Source organism: Ascaphus truei, chromosome 5 (assembly GCF_040206685.1).
Source record: "Ascaphus truei isolate aAscTru1 chromosome 5, aAscTru1.hap1, whole genome shotgun sequence".
Lineage (NCBI taxonomy): Eukaryota > Metazoa > Chordata > Amphibia > Anura > Ascaphidae > Ascaphus > Ascaphus truei.
The window spans coordinates 171,525,967-171,550,027 of NC_134487.1; the positions used below are offsets into that span (position 1 = coordinate 171,525,967).

At 46.7% G+C, this 24,061-nt stretch overlaps 2 protein-coding genes across 5 annotated transcripts in view; one reads left to right on the forward strand and one right to left on the reverse strand.

Moving 5' to 3' along the window:
• The window catches only part of LOC142495586 (uncharacterized), a 72,630-nt gene that overhangs the window by 24,409 nt on the left and 24,160 nt on the right, over positions 1–24,061 (forward strand). The gene's annotated exons all lie outside the window — the stretch shown is intronic.
• Positions 4,213–22,380, reverse strand: LOC142495587 (uncharacterized). Of its 3 annotated transcripts, none has more exons than XM_075601264.1 (3): positions 22,115–22,380; positions 21,270–21,326; positions 4,213–6,135 (listed from the first exon to the last, which is right to left on the reverse strand). In XM_075601264.1, the coding sequence occupies exon 3, from the start codon at positions 6,120–6,122 to the stop codon at positions 4,926–4,928; it is 1,197 nt and encodes a 398-aa protein (XP_075457379.1). In that variant the 5' UTR covers positions 6,123–6,135; positions 21,270–21,326; positions 22,115–22,380; the 3' UTR covers positions 4,213–4,925. The 3 variants fall into 3 exon arrangements, with proteins under 3 accessions (XP_075457379.1, XP_075457378.1, XP_075457377.1); XM_075601263.1 differs by lacking the exon at positions 21,270–21,326 and adding an exon at positions 21,368–21,499; XM_075601262.1 differs by lacking the exon at positions 21,270–21,326 and adding an exon at positions 21,368–21,535.

Genomic DNA, 24,061 nt, shown 5'->3' on the forward strand with positions numbered 1-24,061 from the left:
ATCTGCTTTGAGAATGACAATCTCCTGGCGTGAGACTTCCTTCTCTAGGTTGAGGGTCTGAAGCTCCTTCTGAGAGACTTTGAGAACTGTACCAAGATTACCAATAGTTTCTTTAGCAATGTCCAGCTCCTCAGTGAGACTGTGTAGTTCCTTTCTGGAAACTTCCAGGTCTGTGCGACAGCTATTGGTCTCATGATGTGAGGCATCAAGCTTTATACGAAGAGTGTGAACCTCTTGCTGGAAGACTGTCATCTGCTTCCGTGCCTCCTCATACTTCCGATTTAGAGTAGCCACCATTTTATCAGATTGGCTCTGCTTTTCATCCATGGCAGAGATAGTAGCCTTTGCAATATCTAGCTCAGTCTTGAGATCCTCCAATTCGGTCTTGGCCGCAGAGTAAATTGCGAGCACAGTCTTCTGTAGCTCAGCATTATGTTTTCTCTCTCTTCCTAATTCTTCACAGAGCAGATCACAGTCATGCCTGGCAATTTTCAGGGCGTCTTCAGGGCTGGTCAAGGGATCGTCACTCACTGGTTCCGGCTCCGCTTCCCTAGGATGACTAGTTGAGGGTTCCTCACTGTTGGCACCGGACAGACACTTCTTTGGGGTACACGACTTCTGCCTTGGGCCCTCTGGATATTCGGTTAACCGTGGGACGAATTCTCCATTTTCTCTAGGCTGCAGGGCAACTCGTCCCCCTTTTCCTCCACAGGATCTGCGGACGTGTCTGTTCCTTCCACGGTAAGTGAAGAACTGCTTTTCTTTTTCTGCCTTTTTGATTTGAATGACACCGTCCCTTCAGGGATATTGGGGTCTCCATCTTCATTTGAAATTTTAGCAGCTTCATTATATACGCCAGGCTTTTCTTGCAGTTGCTTTAGCTGACAGAAATATTGGGTGATCTGCTGCTTCCGCTCTGTCTCCTGTTGATCATACTCGTCAAAGGGAGCGGTCTTTTCTGTTCGTGCCGAGTTCAGGCACCCCCACCATTCTTGGGGTGTTTTGTTGGTGTGACTCGGTTCGGGTTCTCCGTAAGAGATGTCTTCCTCTTTATTGGACTGGAAGGGCCACTCTTCCGTGGGGTAGGGTTCATTACAGGAATACCTATAGGTGTGTTTTACGTGCTCCTCTAATTATTATTTTCAGTATCCTGCCATTCCTTCCAAGGAGTATTGGAAACCTACTGTGAGGAGAGCTGCACCATCCACCTGATGGTATCCACACCTTGTGAGCTCATGAACTTTTCCAATTATAATTTTGATAAAACTTTAATACTAAATGTTGGGGTTCGAGCAAAGCGCATTTGAGCACTTTTGCTTCTACATTCTTGTACTCCCACTTACATCTCAGTACCTCCCACTACACCCCTTCTCATCCCTTACGCCAGGGGTGCGCAAATGTTTTGCCCTGCGCCCCACTGCCTGCTCTCCCCCAGTTCGGGCCCCCCTTACTTTGTATTAAGCTTCAAATGACGCCGCGGGTCATGTCACGTCACCCTGCTGCGTCATTTGACATCGCGTTGTCAGTTACACGAAGTCGTCTGAGGTAAGGGAAGTTACAGAGGCCTCGCGCGGTCACCCGGCATTTAATTTAGATGCTTTGAGCCTCTGTAAGCGCTGCCCCCCCCCCCCCAAAAAAATCTTGCGCCCCCTGCCATACGCTATGCTGAATATGGTCTCCTCTCTGCTCTAATCAACCCAACAGCACGCTCGCATCGGAAAACTGTTTTCTTTTAGCTCCCTGGGGCCTGTGGTTACTCCTGACTCCTGACGTACTTACTCTCACCCCCCCCCCCCCTCAAATATGTTCTGTACTGCACTTGCTCCTATTGTATTCTATTAGTCTGCCATTATTCCATTTAGATTGTAAATTCTGTAGGGAAGGGACTCTTATCATTTCCATTGTTCATGTCCATTTAAATGTACTTGTGAACCGTATAAATGATCTCTGAGGCCTCGGTCCCGCTGCGCTCGGTGGCGTGGGCGGCCACACGCGAGTTCCCCACCAGCAGGGGAATCCTGCGGAGCCGGTCCCGGTCCCCCCTGGCTGCACAGCTTACTACACGCTGTGGTGCGTCAGCCGCTATGGGATACAAGAGAATGGTGTTCCCTAGCGTTGACGCGTCACGTGGTGTGGCTGTGAGCCAATGGGGAGGGGAGGCTTTGGGAGGAGGAGAGGCTTCGGGGAGCGGGGAGGAGTGTGGAGTGAAAGCAGCGTGAGTGTCTGTCTGTGTATGTGTCTGAGTGCGTGCGTGCCTGTCTGTGTGTGTGTATGTGTGTGCCTGAGTGCGTGAGTGCCTGCCTCTGTGTGTGTGTGTGTGTGTGTGTTGCTTTACTTACCCGAGCCATGGAGGGATGGGGGGGGGGGGAGAGTAGCGGGTCCCTCCGCTCAAGCCACGCCCCCCCTCCCGCTCAAACCTCCCACTCCCGCCCACCTCCCGCTCCCTACAGACCGCATATCGCGGTCTGTGTTTGTCAGCGCCCCGCCTGTCTGCAGTGCGGGCGCGCTGACTCTGGGAGCGGGGCCTTAGCCTGAGTCCTGTCTTGCTATTTCTATAAAGCACTGTGTACCTTGGTAGCATTGCAAAAAATGCTAAAATGATTCCGATTGGTTAGGACAACTGGGCTGTGTTATATTACAGAGCAGATGAGTAGAGGCAGCACAGGGGAGGCAGAGCTAAGAACATCACTCAGCACAAACCCGTGATTGGCTTGCTGCTACTAGTCACCAATTAAACTTGTCTTGTCGGATTTTATTCACAAAATTCTCAACATCCAGGTCTGAGCCCGGCTCAAAAATCTCACGCATTCCAGAGGGCCGACCTCCCAGTGATGGCAGCTTGAAGCTTGACAGCTCTGTTTAAGGCTGCGCTTATAGTGCCTGGCGACGGTGAAGTGATGTCGCTCGAAAACAAATCCATTGACTCCGTCGCAAGCGCTTATAGTAAGCGCGACGGAGCGACCAAAAATTTTGAAGCCTGGTAAATTTGATTTTTTTAGAGACAGTCGCCATGTGACTGTCTCTAAACCAATCTGAGAGCGCTGCCCACCCCCTTCGTGACGTCACTGGCCTTGTCGCCAGCGACGTCGCTTAAAACTAAAATATAACTTTCGCTAGTGGCGACGGGTGACGTCATCGGTTATAGTCGCCGTCGCTGGCACTATAAGCACTATAAGCGGGGCCTAATGCAAACTCTATGTATGCTGTTGACCCTTTCACTACCAGAGGGGCCAGCAACCCATTGCTCTGGGATTGGTGAAGTGCTATTGGAGGTGCACTTAGCCATGGAACATGCTCACTCACAGGGCCGACTTATATAACACTTCAGAGGTTGCACTTCCAACCCACACCTTGTTTTCTGAAAAACAGTAGTAGATTCACCCCCAAACCACCACTTTTGGAAAATGTCTGATGTTTATTATCATATACTGTACAATAAAAAAAATCCCTTGTTTGCTGTCTGATTTATTGACCACAAACATTTGCATCCTCGGACCATTAAAATGACCCAGAACCGTTTAATGCCTAAGTGCCTTGTAACGCTTTGCAAAGCCTGTGTGACACACAATTTTAACCTTTTCACTGCCGTAAATCCACCAGCTCCTGAGTGCCACCGAACTTCTGGGATTTGCGAGCCATTCGATTGCTTCAGTATTGGCTGCGACCACCCCACCCCACTTCTGATGGAGAAAACGGAAGTGGAGTGTCTCTTATGCATTTAAATGATGACGTATCTGGTATGGCACAGTGGTCTGTGGTGCGCCCGGTCCCATGCTGTACCAACTATGTCAATAGATTCATTTTAAAATTAAGCTCTGCAGGACAACCGCGGTCTTAAGTCAGAATTATCCTCGCACACATTTGTTATCCCACAGACACTAATAAGATCGCTCTCTTAAAAGTCAGAATCACCCGCTTACCCACTTCAGTTGCCACTATAGACTTTTAATAGGATCACTCACCTACACACATTAGTTACTCCCATGAACCGTAATAGGATCATACTCTTAAAAGTCAAGATCACCTTCTCATACACATCAGTTGCTCCCATAGACTTGAATAGGATCACCCTCTTACATACTGTACATAAGTTACTCCCATAGTAGGGTCCTACAAAGCAGTGTATGTCCTGTATGCAGATCCTCTCCTATGGATAAATCGTAACCGACGTTTTAGCCAGACTTCACAGAATTATAAGGTTCCATTCACATCTCCATTTAATAGTTTAATGCAGTTGCCTAACTTAATGGTACATTTGTATACAGCGCTGCACATTATTTACAAACCAAACTTTCCACTTCATTTAACTGAACAAACTGTTTTCAAAATAACAAAACACCCTCAAATCTTTGAAAAATTCAGTTTAAATGGGTTACACCACTTAATCCAAAGGATTTGTGCACTCCAATAAAGCTGCAGTTCGCCCCAATATGACCTATTTTGAAAGCGAGCTCAATATGTTGCCCTTAAAAGCAGATTAACAGATTAATAATTTTTTTGTTTTTTCCTAGATGCTTTTCCTTTTGTATTTTAACGGCCCAAACCCTGCAGCAGTAGGGTTGACATGGCAATATCTGCTGTTTATGGTCACTTTGACCACTCCGCCAGGAAGCACAGAGCTGTTTTTCAAGCAGATTACAAAGAATCTTATAAACAATGTATTTTCTTGATAAGATTTTTTGAGAGGGGCTTAGCAGCCATATTCTTTAATGTTTTTGTGAATAGGAAAAAAATACACAGTTTACAAAAATCAATGGGCAGGGAGAAAACTAGAGTTGAAAACAGCATCTGTATTGTACAGTATGGAGAGGAGATATTTAAATAATAAAACAAACATGCAGCCGAAATTGCCTACTTGTTGTAGCCAATTTCCCCCCGTAATCCTGCCAACTATAGGATCTTTCTTCACTGTGGGTGGTGTCCCTTTACATGTGAGTTCTTATGTGTTTAATGAGACTGGATGCCTCTGCAAAGCATTTCTTACATTCAGTACAACTGTACGGTTTTTCTCCTGTATGGGTTCTCTGGTGTTTTACAAGGTTAGAGCGGTCACTAAACCTTTTCTCACAGTTGGCACAGCTGAAAGGCCTCTCCCCCGTGTGGGTTCTTTGATGAGTTACTAGGGTAGAGCTTGTGCTAAAGGATTTCTCACACTCTATGCACTTATAAGGTTTTTCGCCGGTATGTGTTCTTTGATGTTTTACGAGATTGGAGCTGAAGCTAAAACATTTCCCACATTCAATGCATGTGTAGGGTTTCTCCCCAGTGTGAATGATCTGATGTCTAATGAGGCTGGAACTCTCACTAAACGTTTTCCCACAAACCCTACAAGTGTAGGGTTTGTCCTGTGTGTGGATTTTCTGATGTCTTACTAAGGTGGAATCATCACTGAAGTTTTTCCCACACTCCCCACACAAAAAAGGTCTTTCCCCTGTATGGGTTCGTTGGTGTTTTACAAGGTTGGAACTGTCACTAAAGGATTTTCCACATTCCTGGCAACTATAAGGTCTTTCTTCTCTGTGGGTTCTCTGGTGTTTGATAAGGTTCGAGCTGTCGCTAAAAGATTTTCCACACTCATTACAGTTAAAGGGTCTCTCCCCCGTATGGACTCTCTGGTGAGTAACAAGAGCTGAACTTATGGTGAACTTCTTGCCACATTCGACGCATATGTAGGGCTTTTCCCCCGTATGGATTCTCCGATGTTTAACAAGGTTTGAGCTGAAGCTAAAGCATTTCTCACACTCAGTACACTTATAGGGCCGTATCCCAGTATGGGCCCTCATATGAGCTACTAACTTTGAACTGCAATCAAACCCTTTTCCGCATTCATTGCACAGATAGAGAGTATCACCAGCATGGTTTCCCTGCTTCCGATTATAAGCTGATTTCTCCCTTATAATTTCATTATTTCCTCTACAATGATACATCCTTGATTGCATGGTGTCGTTTTTCTTTGTTTCTTGCTTGTCTTGACATGCAGAGTTTGGTATAGTGGTTGCAGGATAGAGTTTTGGACTTAACTTTCCGGCACTGATCTGGGTTTTTCTTCTATTTTGGGATATTTTGGACTTCAAAGCCTGACTTTTCACTATCCAGTCTGGTTTGGAACATCCTCCTGACATTTGTGCTGAACAGCTGGAAAGAAATGGTGGGAAATTAAGATACATTGGGGTCTATGCAGTAAGCAGCGAAAAAATGCATTAGCCAGTTTTGCAATTAGCCATGTTTTTGGCGTGTTAAACTCGCTGTATGCTGTAAGGGCTGAATCCCTGGCGAATGAATGCGCCACCACCATTTGATAAAATGGCGTGTAACCGGTGGCGAGACGGCTGCCTGGCGAGAAGCTACCGAGAAGCCGTCCCCTGCCGAGATCTGTCTGCAGCAGAGAGAGATCCGCCGCTCTCTCTGCGCAAACATCAGCACATTAAAAATTATTTTTTAAACCATTTTTATTCATAGTGTACATGTGCAGGGGGTCTCCGGAGCTGAACCGCATTGGTTTCTGGTCCGGGGACCCCCTGCTTCCCGAGATACAGGCCCCTTTATGAGGTGCCGGTATCCCTCTGCATTTAAAGGTCCCGATCACGTGACCGCGGAATGTAAACAAAGCAGAGGGATACCGGCACCCCCTAAAGGGGCCTGTATCTCGGGAAGCAGGGGGTCCCCGGACCTAAAACCAAAGCGGTTCAACCCCGGAGACCCTCTGCACATCTACACTATGAGTAAAACACACATATCAATAAACACTCATTCCTTACCTTTGCGGCTATCTGCTATGGTAGCGAAGCAGCATGAATATTTTTTTAATAATACTGTGCAGTGAGCAGGGGGTCCCCTGAGCTGAACCACATTGCTTTGTGGACCAGGGACCCCCTGTTTCCCGAGTTACAGGCCCCGGTAAGTGTGATCGGGTGGGCAGTGTCGCCGCCATGTTTATAGGGTCCCATACGCTACGTGCCCGCAATAAATATGGCGTCGACACTGTAACCGATGCCCCAAACCGGGGCCTGTAACTCGGGAAGCAGGGGGTCTCTGAGCCACAAATCAATGCGGGTCAGTTTAGGTGACCCCCTGCTCCCGCACAATATTATTAAAATACATTAATGCTGCTTCATTACCATAGCGGATATCCGCTAAGGCAATGAAGGGGTTAACGCATAATAGTATGTTTATTGGGGACAATTGCCCCCAATAAACATAGCAATACACAACATACAATCAGTAATGGGCAACATTACTATTATCCACAAATGGATAATAGTGCAGTTGTCCATTTAAAATATATAAACAACAATAAATACATTAAATACATATAGCACTCACCCATGTCCGGCTGCCACGATGAAGGCCATCCTCATCTTCATCCTGATAATGCCCCATCCGCTTCTGCAAAACAGACACAAGAATAAAAACATCCAATTTAATGTCCCCTAACCCCTTAATCACCATAGCGGTTATTAACCACTCAGTCATTAAGGGGTTAACCCACCATCACCCACATACCCTCCCCCACTACACCCCCCCCCCTTGAGGCCTAACCACCCTCACCCACTACCCACAAGGGAGTCCTACCACATACCCTTGGGGCCAATACCCCCTCCCCCCACCCCAACACATACAGTACAATAATGTGCCAAATAACTATTATCCAGATAGGGATAATACATTATTTGGCCATTATTTAACACATTAACTAGCATAGTAAAATAACGAAAATTCTACTGACCTCATCAATAAGAAGGCCCCGTCGCCAGCATCATCCTTGTGGTCCGTTGCCAAAATAATACATAGCCAATACATTGCAATGACATTCACATATCAATGAACCCCTTAATCACCTTATCGGGTACTAACCACAAAGGTAATTAAGGGGTTAAGCCATCCTGGCCACATACCCACCCTTCACACATTCCTTTGTACAGTGGCTTCATCATGAAAAAATAAAATAAAAATAAAAGAAACAATATATATATATATATATATATATATATATATATATATATATATATATATATATATATATATATATATATACACACACACATGATGAACCAATATACAAATAAATGTGTCGGGGTTAACAAAAACATGCTCCAATAAAAATACCACTTATCCATAACATCCTCAATGAAATACAATGCGATTTCCTAAATAAATCAAATGTAATCATCCAATCTAAAGCATCAAATGCCAATCCAAAGCCACAAATGCCACTTAAAACATTGCATTTACATTGTATACATGCTGCATAAAATGTAAGCTACATGTAGACGCTGCAAATCAATGTTAACAATACAATATTTCAAATAAAATAGCATTACATCAAAAGAAGTATACAATGTAATCCAATAAAGTCACCATTTGGGAATTACATCCCAAAACAATTAAAATAGCATCCATACCAATTACACAATTAACTATAGCAACCGTTAAAGAGAACAAGTTACCATCATACAAAATAGGACACCAAAAATTACAATATACAAAAGCAAGCCTCACCATTACCTAAAGTACAGCATAGAAGCCCAAAAATTACATCTATCTAATTATAAAATACATTGAACACACATCTATGCATAGCAGCATAGCCACAATCATTTAAAATAGTGCAAAGCAAGCTTTTAAAACACTATAATTTCTAACCCTGTATGTATATATCTCTCTAGACATACATACATACATACAGTGGCAAGAAATGATGTACAATAAAAAAAAAAAACACATGTAAAAAGCAACAAAAAACAGTTACATTAAATACATTTCTTTAGTTCACTTACCATTACTTGACCCACTCACCGACTCCCGTTGAACAGCTTACTCACGAACCAATTCACGAACCCATAAAATAATAAACCAGAAAATAATAAACATTAAAATAATAAAACACGACAATCCAGGGGTCTTCTACTTCTAATCCATCTTCATCTGTATTCTTGTTTCTTCATCTTCTCCCGGGGTCTTCTTCCCGTCTGCTGCCACGCCCTGGTCTTTTTTCTTCGCCGGAGGTCCTTCCTCCTCGGCATCTGGCTTCAAAATGAGACGACATAGGCTTTTAAAGGCCTACGACGTCACATTTTCGTCATGGTTTCCACGGCCCTGATTGGGCCGTGAAAACCATGTGTTTTGGCCGATAAAAATAAAAATGATGATGTCACTTAAAGGCAATGAAAGCACAGCCAATCAGAATGGCTTTGCTTCAATTGCCTTTAAGATGACGTCATTAAAAGAAACATGGCCGGCCTCACATGCTACGGCAGCCAATCAGAGCGTGGGAACTCCATCCCATCTCTGATTGGCTCTAGTAGACCATGTGACAGAGGCTTGGGGAATAACGGATATGACGTCATTGAAAGCCTGTCACATGGTACTAGAACCAATCAGAGTAGGGATAGACTTCCCACGCTCTGATTGGCTGCCGTACCATGTGAGGCCGGCCATGTTTCTTTTAATGACGTCATCTTAAAGGCAATTGAAGCAAAGCCATTCTGATTGGCTGTGCTTTCATTGCCTTTAAGTGACGTCATCATTTTTATTTTTATCGGCCAAAACACATGGTTTTCACGGCCCAATCAGAGCCGTGGAAACCATGACGAAAATGTGACGTCATGGGCCTTTAAAAGCCTATGTCGTCTCATTTTGAAGCGAGACGCCGAGGAGGAAGGACCTCCGGCGAAGAAAGAAGACCAGGGCGTGGCAGCAGACGGGAAGAAGACCCCGGAAGAAGATAGAAGAAACAAGAATACAGATAAAGATGGATTAGAAGTAGAAGACCCCTGGATTGTCGTGTTTTATTATTTTAATGTTTATTATTTTCTGGTTTACTATTTTATGGGTTCCTGTTCGTGGATTGGTTCGTGAGTAAGCTGTTCAACGGGAGTCGGTGAGTGGGTCAAGTAATGGTAAGTGAACTAAAGAAATGTATTTAATGTAATTGTGTTTTTTGTTGCTTTTTACATGTGTTGTTTTTTTTTATTGTACATCATTTCTTGCCACTGTATGTATGTATGTATGTATGTCTAGGGAGATATATACATACAGGGTAAGAAATAATAGTGTTTTAAAAGCTTGGTTTGCACTATTTTAAATGATTGTGGCTATGCTGCTATGCATAGATGTGTGTGCAATGTATTTTATAATTAGATAGATGTAATTTTTGGGCTTCTATGCTGTACTTTAGGTAATGGTGAGGCTTGCTTTTGTATATTGTAATTTTTGGTGTCCTATTTTGTATGATGGTAACTTGTTCTCTTTAATGGTTGCTATAGTTAATTGTGTAATTGGTATGGATGCTATTTTAATTGTTTTGGGATGTAATTCATGTATGCTAATTGATTGATGGTGACTTTATTGGATTACATTGTAAACTTCTTTTGATGTAATGCTATTTTATTTGAAATATTGTATTGTTAACATTGATTTGCATCGTCTACATGTAGCTTACATTTTATGCAGCATGTATACAATGTAAATGCATTGTTTTAAGTGGCATTTGAGGCTTTGGATTGGCATTTGATGCTTTAGATTGGATGATTACATTTTATTTGTTTAGGAAATCGCATTGTATTTCATTGAGGGTGTTATGGATAAGTGGTATTTTTATTGGAGCATGTTTTTGTTAACCCTGACACATTTATTTGTATATTGATTCATCATGTGTGTATATATATATACATATATATATATATATATATATAGTTTCTTTTATCTTTATATGATGAAGCCACTGTACAAAGGAATGTGTGAAGGGTGGGTATGTGGCCAGGATGGCTTAACCCCTTAATTACCTTTGTGGTTAGTATCCGAGAAGGTGATTAAGGGGTTCATTGATATGTGAATGTCATTGCAATGTATTGGCTATGTATTATTTTGGCAACGGACCACAAGGATGATGCTGGCGACGGGGCCTTCTTATTGGTGAGGTCAGTAGAATTTTCTTTATTTTACTATGTTAGTTAATGTGCTTAATAATGGCCAAATAATGTATTATCCCTATCTGGATAATAGTTATTTGGCACATTATTGTACTGTATGTGGTGGGGTGGGGGGAGGGGGTATTGGCCCCAAGGGTATGTGGGTAGGCCTCCCTTGTGGGTAGTGGGTGAGGGTGGTTAGGCCTCATGGGGTGAGGGTGTAGTGGGGGAGGGTATGTGGGTGATGGTGGGTTAACCCCTTAATGATTGTAGCGGTTATTAACCGCTACGGTGATTAAAGGGTTAGGTGACATTACATTGGATGTTTTTATTCTTGTTTCTGTTTTGCAGAAGCGGATGGGGCATGGGCAGGATGAAGATGAGGATGGCCTTCATCGTGGCAGCCGGACATGGGTGAGTGCTATATGTATTTAATGTATTTATTGTTCTGTATGTAATTTTAAATGGACACATGCACTATTATCCATTTGTGGATAATAGTCATTGTGCCCATTACTATACTGTATGTTAGGGGGGTATAGGTGTTGTTGGTGTAATTGATATACTGTATATATATATATATATATATATATATATATATATATATATATATATATATATATATATATATATATATATCAAACAAAAGAAAAAAGCTGCGCCTCTGCTTATGGTATTAGGTGTATAAAATAGAGCTGGCTGTGATAATTCAACACTGTATAAACTAGTACAATGAACAATATGTTAATATTATCTAGCACAAAAAAAATGAAAATAAAAATGAAAATAAAAATAATAATTTTAAAACCTGTAAACCATAAAAATAAATGACAATGATATTGCTATATATATATAAATCCAAATAAAAAAAGAGTGTAAAAACCAGTCCTCAAAAAAGTCCAATAGATGATGTTGGTTCTGGTGTAGAGGGTCTCCGGCTGCTCTCAAAGTGGACAAACCACATCCACAGGGAATCTAAAAGAAAAGGGGGAAGAGAGAGCGCACGCCCATAGCGTAAAATAGTAAATTTTAATGAGGGGAAGGGGAGGAGGGGGTAAGAATTGCACTTACAAAGGTACAAAAAAATAAAGCATATCGTGATATATAATCACCACCATCCGGTTAATCTCTGCAGCATCTTGGGGTCATTCCGATCTTGCAGTACCAGGATAGACGTCCCAATCAATGTCCAGGGTAAGTAAACTCCTAAAGACCTGTATTGGAGTCCTGGAAGTAGCTCCGAGAATAGATACAGGTCTTTAGGAGTTTACTTACCCTGGACATTGATTGGGACGTCTATCCTGGTACTGCAAGATCGGAATGACCCCAAGATGCTGCAGAGATTAACCGGATGGTGGTGATTATATATCACGATATGCTTGATTTTATTGTACCTTTGTAAGTGCAATTCTTACCCCCTCCTCCCCTTCCCCTCATTAAAATTTACTATTTTACGCTATGGGTGTGCGCTCTCTCTTCCCCTTTTCTTATATATATATATATATATATATATATATATATTGAGGATTGGCTTGTGTAATACGAGCTTGAGACAAAAGGTGGCACTGAGTGCTCATTTGCATGTCATTTCCCAGAATCCCTTGCTGCAGTGGAAGCGCTGTATGCTGGGTGACAATGGGGAAAGACAGGGTTGCAGACCTGTCTAAGACATGCAAATGAACATACAGTAATATTTACAGTTGCATTATGCTTTACTGTGGAGGGTTTATGTCACTTTTTTTACCCACCATAACCTTAATGACAGTGGTGATTACCTAGTCTAGTCTCAAACCTGCTTGCCATTAAGACCAGCCTCACACTGATGATACCCATCAAGGTTGAAACATGTATGTGAGTAGGTCTAATGGCTTTGCATCTCATCCCAGCCTCTGTTTAAAAGCTGTGTTTAAAACAGCATGCATTGGCTTGAGGATTGGCTTGTGTAATACGAGTTCGAGACAAAAGGTGGCACTGAGTGCTCATTTGCATGTCATTTCCCAGAATCCCTTGCTGCAGTGGAAGCGCTGTATGCTGGGTGACAATGGGGAAAGACAGGGTTGCAGACCTGTCTAAGACATGCAAATGAACATACAGTAATATTTATATATATATATATATATATATTTTTTTTTTAGTTAGTGTGGGGCTGTTGTGTGTGTTTTGTTTTTATTGTGGCTAGCGGGGGTGGGTGAAGGGGGTATTAGCCCCAACGGTGGTTTGTTTAGGGCTTGCGGGTGGGTAGCGGGAGAGTTTAACCCCTTCATGACCGTAGCGGTATTAACTGCTACGGTCGTGAAGGGGTTAAGCGCACCCGCAAGCCCTAAACAAACAACAAGGCCCAAATACCCCCTTCACCCACCCCCGCTACCCACAATAAACCTGGCACGGCTGTTTAACCCCTTCATTGCCTTAGCGGTTAGCCGCTAAGGTAATGAAGTGGCCTTTAAATGCATTTTTCCTGCCTCGGATGCATGCCGGGGGGCTCCGGTGCTGGTATTAATGGTATCAGCTCAGGAGACCCCCGGCATCAATCCCAGCCAGGAAAAAGGCCAGAATTTTTTCTAAGTGCCGACCCGCCGCTCATCAGCAGCCTCTCACCATCAACTTGCCAACTTTTTCTTGCGTGGCTGATTCGCCATTCTAGAGTGGCGAATAGTGCCGCTAAGCTACTCGCCATGGAAAATGTGTCTATTTTAGGCGGAAAGTGCCTTCTCACCTCGCCACTGGCGGAAAAAAAAAACCGCCAACAAAACCGGCGTTTTTTTTGATTCTCGCCCCTTACTGATTAGGGGTAGGCTTTTTGGGCAGGAAACGGGCGATTCAGTGATTAAAAAAACAGTTCTGGAAATTCCTGTATAATTTCAAAAGGCTAAAAAAGAAAAATTGTACAAAATAACTGTATTAAGAATTGCTTATTTCTTAATGCTTGTTATTGAACAGTAAGGCAGTATTATACAAAATGGCTGGATATGTATTGAGCAGCATCAATAAACAGTGCGCTGTATGTTCATTATCAGATACTGTACTTGTATAGAGATACTCAGCAACATCATACAAATGCAGCATATTCATTGTCAGGGTGTGGGAGTGTACTGTATAGAGATACTCATCATCATTATACAGTGCACAATGTTCATTATCAAGGGCTGGAAGTGTATAGACATACTTAACACCATTTTACAGTATAATGCTCCAAATTCACACACACGTTTTTTTATATATATATATATATATATATATATATATATATATATATATATATATACAGTGTTCGACAATCCTATACATTTACACGCCCGGGGCATGTGGATTTAACCCCCGGGCGAGTAAATATTGGCCCAAGCAGCACACGTGTTTTTTTTTTAAATTTCCCCCTACCTGACAAAAATCCCCCTACCTGATAGCTGATTGGCGCGCGCTCCCAGGCTTTGTGGGCGCGCGGCAAGGCTCTATATGAGCCCGCCCCCAACGAGCGGCCATTCTTTCTGACCGGAAATATGTTAGAGAGTAAGTACTCTCTAATCCTCCATCCTGTGGCCCCTCTGCTCCTTCCCTGCCTCCTAGGTGTTCCCCCTTAATCCCCGCTTCTCTCCCTGGTCCCCGCGCCACTTCCCGCTTCCCGCTTCCCACCGATACCCACGCGGGGCGGAGGTGTTCCCCCTTAATCCCCGCTTCCCACCGATACCCGTGCCACTTCCTGCTTCCCCCCGATCCCCGCACGGGGCTGGAGATGGTAGCGGGTGTGTTCCCCCCTTGCCTCCTTGGTCTCCGCTTCCCCACGGTCCCGTGGCTGTCCACGCAGGGCAGGAGATGGTCACGGGCGGGGGGGGGGGGCGACCGGGTCAGTGGTGGTGCTCGGTCGCGCGGCCTTTCCTCTTCCCCCTGTCGTGTGTGTGTGCATGGGAGAGTGTGTGTGTGTGTGTGTGTGTGTGTGTGTGTGTGTGTGTGTCTGTGTGTGTGTGTGTGTGTATGGGAGAGTGTGTGTGTATGGGAGAGTGTGTGTGTATGGGAGAGTGTGTGTGTGTGTGTGTGTGTGTGTGTGTGTGTGTGTGTGTGTGTGCGTGCGTGGGAGAGTGTGTGTGTGTGTGTGTGTGCGTGTGTGCGTGTGTGCGCGTATGTGTGCATGGGAGAGTGTCTGTGTGTGTGCATGGGAGAGTGTGTATGTGTGCATGGGAGTGTTTGTGTGTATGCATGCATGGGAGAGTGTGTGTATGGGAGTGTGTGTGTGTGTGTGTGTGTGTGTGTGTGTGTGTGTGTGTGTGTGTGTGTGTGTGTGTGTGTGTGTGTGTGTGTGTGTGTGTATGGGAGAGTGTGTGTGTGTGTGTGTGTGTGTGTGTGTGTGTGTGTGTGTGTGTGTGTGTGTGTGTGTGTGTGTGTGTGTGTGTGTGTGTGTGTGTGTGTGTGTGTGTGTGTGTGTAGGATACCAGAAGTGTCACATCACCCAGTCACCCCGTCACCCAATCACCCCGTCACACAATCACCCTGCACAATCAACCCCCCTGTCTCTCGCCCCGTCTCTCGCCCCCTATCTCTCTCGCCCTCTCTCTCTCTCGCCCCCTCTCTCTCTCGCCCCCCTCTCTCTCTCGCCCCCTCTCTCTCTCGCCCCCTCTCTCTCACTCCATCCCTCTCTCACTCCATCCCTCTCTCACTCCATCCCTCTCTCACTCCATCCCTCTCTCACTCCATCCCTCTCTCTCACTCCATCTCTCTCTCTCACCCCCCCTCTCTCTCTCACCCCCCCTCTCTCTCTCACCCCCTCTCTCTCACTCCATCTCTCTCACTCCATCTCTCTCACTCCATCTCTCTCTCTCTCACTCCATCTCTCTCTCTCTCACTCCATCTCTATCTCTCTCTCACTCCATCTCTCTCTCTCACTCCATCTCTCTCTCTCTCACCCCCCCTCTCTCTCTCTCTCACCCCCCGCTCTCTCTCTCTCTCTCACCCCTCCTCTCTCTCTCACCCCCCCTCTCTCTCTCACCCCCTCTCTCTCTCACCCTCTCTCTCACCCCCTCTCTCTCTCACCCCCTCTCTCTCTCACCCCCTCTCTCTCTCACCCCCTCTCTCTCTCACCCTCTCTCTGTGTCTGTCTCACACTCTGTTTCTGGATCTCTTATTTACCCTATATATCTTAACTGCCCTATACTACACCGAAATAACCAATACTGCTTTCTTCCAGATCTGACTCAAGCTTCACATGGGAGACATCGGAACCCCCCCTAACCCAGAAGACAGGTAGGGAACACATCCCCTCCAATGTATAACATTGCGGGAATGAGGGTACCTGGACATTGAGGGACTGCGGATCAGGTAAGATCCCAGGTGGGATTGCTGCTTTAGATATTGTGAAGCGGGGACGTCCAGACACTGGTTAAGGGGTTCAGGAAACTAGTCATTCACACCTGGCTTTTATTTCTAGATCCGACATTTACACACACACACACACACACACACACACACACACACACACACACACACACACACACACACACACACACACACACACACACACACACACACACACACACACACACACACACACACACACACTAATTGTAGTATAATGTAATACAATAAACACATTTATGTCAAAAACGAATGTTCTGACTAGGAATTTATTAAATGTATTTTATTTATATATTTTATTTTAAGGCGGGGTTGGGGGCAGGACTAGGTGGGGAGTAGATTTTTTGGTTGGGCGAGTAGATTTTTGGGTGATTTGTCGAACAATATATATATATATATATATATATATATATATATATATATTACTGAGTTAAGTTATGGTGAGTAAAAAAAGTGACAAAAACCCTCCACAGGAAAGCAAATATGCAAATACAGCTGTATGCTCATTTGCATGTCTTAGGCAGGTCTGCAACCCCGCCTTTCCCCATTATCACCCAGCATACAGCACTTCCACTGCAGCAAGGGATTCTGGGAAATGACATGCAAAAGAGCACCCAGTGTCACTTTTTGCCTCAAAAACCATTTTTAACATGGTTTCCTATAGGCTTAAGCTTGCTGCATGGTCACAGCTTTGAGCATAGCCAGGGTTAAGGTGCATATCCAGAAAACCACCCACAGACAGCTGTTTCGACCTTAATGGGTCTCATCAGTGTGGGGCTGATTTAACTGGGAATGAAATATATATATGTAGAGGTATCAGTACCGTGTTAGCCGAGCTTCAATAATCAAAAAAAAAAAAAGCTGTGTGTGCTGTGCACGCGCATAGTAAGTGAAACTTCTTTGACTTTTGTCACAGAAATTGTATTTGTGTTGGTGTTGGTGATGTTTTAATTAAAAATCAAAATACAATCTCAATGACAAAACGCAAATAAATTTGACTTAGAATGCGCGTGCTCGGCACACATCCCCTGTATTAGCTATTTGCACTAAGTGTGAATTCCGCGTGTGACAGTGTGCGTGTGACTGAGAGTGTGCGTGTGACTGAGAGTGTGCGTGTGGCTGAGAGTGTGCGTGTGGCTGAGAGTGTGCGTGTGGCTGAGAGTGTGCGTGTGGCTGAGAGTGTGCGTGTGACTGAGAGTGTGCGTGTGACTGAGAGTGTGCGTGTGACTGAGAGTGTGCGTGTGACTGAGAGTGTGCGTGTGACTGAGAGTGTGCGTGTGACTGAGAGTGTGCGTGTGACTGAGAGTGTGCGTGTGACTGAGAGTGTGCGTGTGACTGAGAGTGTGCGTGTGACTGAGAGTGTGCGTGTGACTGAGAGTGTGCGTGTGACTGAGAGTGTGCGTGTGACTGAGAGTGTGCGTGTGACTGAGAGTGTGCGTGTGACTGAGAGTGTGCGTGTGACTGAGCGTGTGCGTGTGACTGAGCGTGTGCTTGTGACTGAGCGTGTGCGTGTGACTGTGCGTGTGACTGCGTGTGCGTCTGACTGTGAGTGTGACTGAGTGTGCGTCTGACTGTGAGTGTGACTGAGTGTGCGTGTGACTGAGTGTGACTGTGAGTGTACGTGTGACTGTGAGTGTGCGTGTGACTGAGTGCGTGTGACTGAGTGTGTGTGACTGAGTGTGCGTGTGACTGTGTGTGGGGGTCTGGGGGGGTCAGTGTGTGGGGGTCTGGGGGGGTCAGTCAGAGTGTGTGGGGCTCTGGGGGGGTCAGTGTGTGTGGGGGTCTGGGGGGGTCAGGCAGTGTGAATTCCGAGTGTGACAGTGTGCGTGTGACTGAGAGTGTGCGTGTGACTGAGAGTGTGCGTGTGACTGAGAGTGTGCGCGTGACTGAGAGTGTGCGCGTGACTGAGAGTGTGCGCGTGACTGAGAGTGTGCGCGTGACTGAGAGTGTGCGCGTGACTGAGAGTGTGCGCGTGACTGAGCGTGTGCGTTTGACTGTGCGTGTGACTATGTGTGTGCGTGTGACTGCGTGTGCGTCTGACTGTGAGTGTGACTGAGTGTGCGTCTGACTGAGTGTGACTGAGTGTGCGTCTGACTGAGTGTGCGTGTGACTGAGTGTGACTGAGTGTACGTGTGACTGAGTGTGCGTGTGAGTGTGACTGAGTGTGCGTGTGACTGTGAGTGTGTGTGGGGGTCTGGGGGGGTCAGTGTGTGAGGGTCTGGGGGGGTCAGTCAGTGTGTGTGGGGGTCTGGGGGGGTCAGTCAGTGTGTGTGGGGGTCTGGGGGGTTCAGTCAGTGTGTGTGGGGGTCTGGGGGGTTCAGTCAGTGTGTGTGGGGGTCTGGGGGGGTCAGTCAGTGTGTGTGGGGGTCTGGGGGGGTCAGTCAGTGTGTGTGGGGGTCTGGGGGGGTCAGTCAGTGTGTGTGGGGGTCTGGGGGGGTCAGTCAGTGTGTGTGGGGGTCTGGGGCGTTCAGTCAGTGTGTGTGGGGGTCTGGGGCGTTCAGTCAGTGTGTGTGGGTCTCTGGGGGCTCAGTCAGTGTGTGTGGGGGTCTGGGGTGGTCAGTCAGTGTGTTTGGGGGCCTGGGGGGGTCAGTCAGTGTGTGTGGGGGTCTGGGGGGGTCAGTCAGTGTGTGTGGGGGTATGGGGGGGTCAGTCAGTGTGTGTGGGTCTCTGGGGGGTCAGTCAGTGTTGTGTGGGGGTCTGGGGTGGTCAGTCAGTATGTGTGGGGGTCTGGGGGGGTCAGTCAGTGTGTGTGGGGGTCTGGGGTGGTCAGTCAGTATGTGTGGGGGTCTGGGGGGGTCAGTCAGTGTGTGTGGGGGTCTGGGGGGGGTCTGTCAGTGTGTGGGGGGGTCAGTCAGTATGTGTGGGGGTCTGGGGGGGTCAGTCAGTGTGTGTGGGGGTCTGGGGTGGTCAGTCAGTATGTGTGGGGGTCTGGGGGGGTCAGTCAGTGTGTGTGGGGGTCTGGGGTGGTCAGTCAGTGTGTGTGGGGGTCTGGGGGGGGTCTGTCAGTGTGTGGGGGGGTCAGTCAGTGTGTGGGGGGGGTCAGTCAGTGTGTGGGGGGGTCAGTCAGTGTGTGGGGGGGTCAGTCAGTGTGTGGGGGGGTCCGTCAGTGTGTGGGGGGTCCGGGGGGGTCCATCAGTGTGTGGGGGGTCCGGGGGGGGGTCCGCGCGGGTTGCGCCCGGGTTTTTGTACCACCGCTTCCTGGGGGGCCCGCAAACGCCCGCGTCACTGGAGAGCTGAATGGCGCCGCTGCCAGCCGCTTCTGCGCATGCGCGGCATGGCAGCGGTAGTGGAAGTTAGGCGGGCCCATGTGTGGGCTGGGAGGGAGGTCCCATCGGGTAAGGAAAGGGTGGGTGGGGGGCTGTCCCGGTCGGGCGGTCTCTGCTGTCCCGAGCAGCAGACGGGGACACATGTCAACAGCCGTGGCAGCTGGCGGGGAACGGCGCCGCTGCCAACCGCTTCTGCGCATGCGTGGCTTTCCTCCAGTCCCCATCATTACTGAGCATGCGCGGCTTGGCAGCGGATGTGCGGGGGGAATGGCGGCGTTAGGAGCGGCGCCGGCGGCTATCGCCGCCGCCGCCGCCGCATGTTATCAGCCATGTGGGGGGAGCGGGGGCCATTAGGAGCGGCGCCGGCGGCTATCGCCGCCGCCGCCGCATCTGATTTGTGGAGCGGGTGTGATGTCAGTGTTGGGGTCGGGCTGAGCCAGAACTCAGCCCGGCCTCAACTGCCAGCACTGACGTCACATCCGTTTCATTTCTGTCTCCACAATTCATTTTTGCCCCAGTTCGAATGAGGTGCCACTAAGGAAGTTTCACTTCAATAAATAGATGATACCGTTCTGTGTTTTTAAGTACACCCTTTGCTTGCTTCATTCATTGTAACATCGCCGGAAGAAGAGATCAGTGTATCTCGAAAGCTCGCACAAATAAAAGCATTTCGTTAGCCACAGAACGGTATCATCTATTTATTTTTTGATTTTATATATATATATATATATATCAGATAATAAAGAACCATAGGCACTCCGTCTGAATAGAAAAATTGGGTGCAAATCCTGTACAAATAAATAGGCAATACGATACCGCACGTTGACGAATATCAAAAATATAAAAAATCCTGTATTATTCAACAAAACATCATATCCATGGATATGATGTTTTGTTGAATAATACAGGATTTTTGATATTCATTTGGAGTGCTGCCTCTGATATTCGTCCACGTGCGGTATCGTATTGCATATATATATATATATATATATATATATATATATATATATATATATATATATATATATATATATATATATGTAGAGGTATCAGTACCGTGTTAGCCGAGCTTCAATAATCAAAAAATAAATAGATGATACCGTTCTGTGGCTAACGAAATGCTTTTATTTGTGCGAGCTTTCGAGATACACTGATCTCTTCTTCTGGCGATGTTACAATGAATGAAGCAAGCAAAAGGTATACTTAAAAACAGTGTCTGATATCAGTATTGCTTGACCTGAAGAAGAGAGGATAACTCTCGAAAGCTTGTCCTATGACATAAATTGTTAGTCCAATAAAAAAGGTATCACCGAATACTGAAGAACTAATTTATTCTGCACCTTCGCAACTGGACTAACACGGCTATTTTCTGCTTTACACAGTATATATATATATATATATAACACACACACACACACACACACACACACACACACACACACACACACACACACACACACACACACACACACACACACACACACACACACACACACACACACACACACACACACACACACGAAAAAAAATGCAATCTTTATTGTTTGAAATAGATCACCAAGTTCTAATTTTTGTATATGTTATCTTATATATAACAATATATAGGAAATGTTTTAATACTGTAAGAAATTGATGGATATTGATTGCAGTATGATTTCTAAAATAAACTGCACAGATATATCACATCAAAAGCCATTTGTAAATGTTTGCATGCCCAAATTTGCACCTAATAAGATTACAATGAGCATACCTGTTAAACTGCAATTATTTCATCTGCACAGATCATTGTAGGACCTTGAAATCTCATCTAAAATAGACAAAGGGCAAGATTTATGTTACAATACTCACTTTTGGTCCAAGCTGGCAAGGGATGCTGGGAGGTGTAGTTCCATTCTAGTTGTTGATTGTAGTCCTGCACAGGAAGTGATGTAACCAAGCCTGCCCTGTGACTGAACAAGCCGCCTCTCTCAGCAAAGGATGCTGGGAGGTGTAGTTCTATATCAGCTGGTTGTAGTTCTGTATGGTAAATGAAGTTGTTTACTTGTAGTCCCCTGCTCGAGTCCATTGACATGCAGTACAATTGGACCTGGGACCATTTTTATCAAAGGCAGAACTATTTGCACAATTGAGTTACTCCTATTGATTTGAAGCCCCATGAACATTACAATCAATGCAATGTCTTGTATATACAGTAATGTATTACCTTGCCCAATGTAACTATGTATTTGTAACCACGTATCTGTCATCATAACTCTGTGCCCAGGACATACTTGAAAACGAGAGGTACCTCTCAATGTATTACTTTCTGGTAAAACATTTTATAAATAAATCAATCTTGCTTAGAAGTTTGAACTCAGGGCAGATATTTTGAATCTACTTTCAAAGGCAGACCTACAGCTACATAACCTCCAACATTTCCCAAAATAAATTAGGAACACATACCCATGCTATGATATAAAACCCCACCCCTCAGATCCCCAAAACGCCTCATAGAGACCCCCCGAGCACCCTTTGTAAGACCCTCCACACCCAACATGACACGCCTTGCAACACCTCTAAGACCCCTTAAACATTTAAAAATAAACAGCCTCTTACCCCATGCTGCAGGCAGGTAGTACCAGAGCAGAGTCAGCAGCAGTGTTTCCACTTTCACATTTCAGATTTGCTGGTCCAAACCCTAAATTTCCTGAAAAGGATCCCATTTCCTAGTACAAAAACATTCTTAAAAGGCTTAAAATACATAAGTAGTTTTAACTTATAGGAGGACAGGATACCTGTGTGATTTCCCGCTTTTTATCTGTTCTGAAGGTACAGTAATAAACCTGCTGCAATGTGTGTCTCTCCCCTGTGAGCCGGCTGAAAGTGAGTGCTCACGCCCATCTCATCATGGTGATATGCAGTATAATAACTATGTTCCGGGACATATCCAGGACTGTGGAGCATCTTGCCACGCAGTGCTGTGTGACACAGAGGTGACCTGGAATTCCATCAATACAGTTTGGTTATATTACGTATATAGTATAGTCTGGTTATACTCAGGGTTAGTGTATACAGTATATAACGACCCAGAGTAATAACCAGACGGCACTATAGACCAATACATAGTATAACCAGAGTACAAGTGGGGGAAGAGGAGGCGACAAGAGGGGAGCATGGGGAGGGGTAGGGGTGGGGGTGGGAGGACAGTGAGGGACTACAGGGCAGGGATGGACAGGAAGGGGGCAGGGAGGGACAAGAAGGTGCAATGAGGGATTGGGGGGGAGGGCGCAGTGAGGGATGGGGGTGCAGTGAGGGATGGGGGAGCAGTGAGGGGTGGGGTGGGGGCACAGTGAGGGATGAGGGGGTGCGCAGTGAGTAATCGGGGGTGCAGTGAGTGATGAAGGAGCAGTGAGGGATGGGTGGGGACACAGTGAGGGATGGGGAAGCAGTGAGGGATGGGGTGGGGACGCAGTGAGGGATGAGGGAGCAGTGAGGGATGGGGTGGGGACGCAGTGAGGGATGAGGGAGCAGTGAGGGATGGGGGTGTAGTGAGGGATGGGATGGGAGAGCAGTGAGGTATGGGGTGGGGGTGTAGTGAGGGATGGGGTGGGGGAGCAGTGAGGGATGGGGTGGGGGAGCAGTGAGAGATGGGGGGAGCAGTGAGGGATGGGGTGGGGGTGTAGTGAGGGATGGGTGGGGGTACAGTTAGAGATGTGGTGGGGGAGCAGGGAGGGATGGGATGGGGCACAGTAAGGGATGGGGTGAGGGCACAGTGAGGGATGGGGGTGTAGTGAGGGATGGGATGGGAGAGCAGTGAGGTATGGGGTGGGGGTGTAGTGAGGGATGGGGTGGGGGAGCAGTGAGGGATGGGGTGGGGGAGCAGTGAGAGATGGGGGGAGCAGTGAGGGATGGGGTGGGGGTGTAGTGAGGGATGGGTGGGGGTACAGTTAGAGATGTGGTGGGGGAGCAGGGAGGGATGGGATGGGGCACAGTAAGGGATGGGGTGAGGGCACAGTGAGGGATGAGGTGGGGGCGCAGTAAGGGATGGGGTGGGGGCGCAGTGAGCAATGAGTTGGGGTGTTGTGAGGGATGGGGTGGGGGCGCAGTGAGGAACGGGGTGGGGGGGCTGTGAGGAACGGGGTGGGAGTGCAGTGAGGAATGGGGGGCACAGTGAGCGATGGGAGGGCGCAGTGAGGGATGGGGGGGGTCCAGTGAGGAATGGAGGGGTGCAGTGGGGGGAGGGGCGCATGAGGGAAGGCGGAGGGCACAGTGAGGAATGGGGTGTGTGTGCAGTGAGGAATGGGGGGGCACCTTGAGGGATGTGGTGGGGGCACAGAGAGGGAAGGGGTGGGGGCGCAGTGAGGAATGGGGGGCGCAGTGAAGGACGGGGGCGCAGTGAGGAATGAGGTTGGCGCAGTGAGAGACGGCGGGCGCAGTGAGGGATGGGGTAGTGAAGGACTGGTGGAGGGGGCAATGCGGGGACGGAGGAAGCAGTGATGGACCGGGGTGTAGTGAACGACGGGGGGTGCTGTGAGGGATGGGGTGGGGGCGTAGTGATGGATA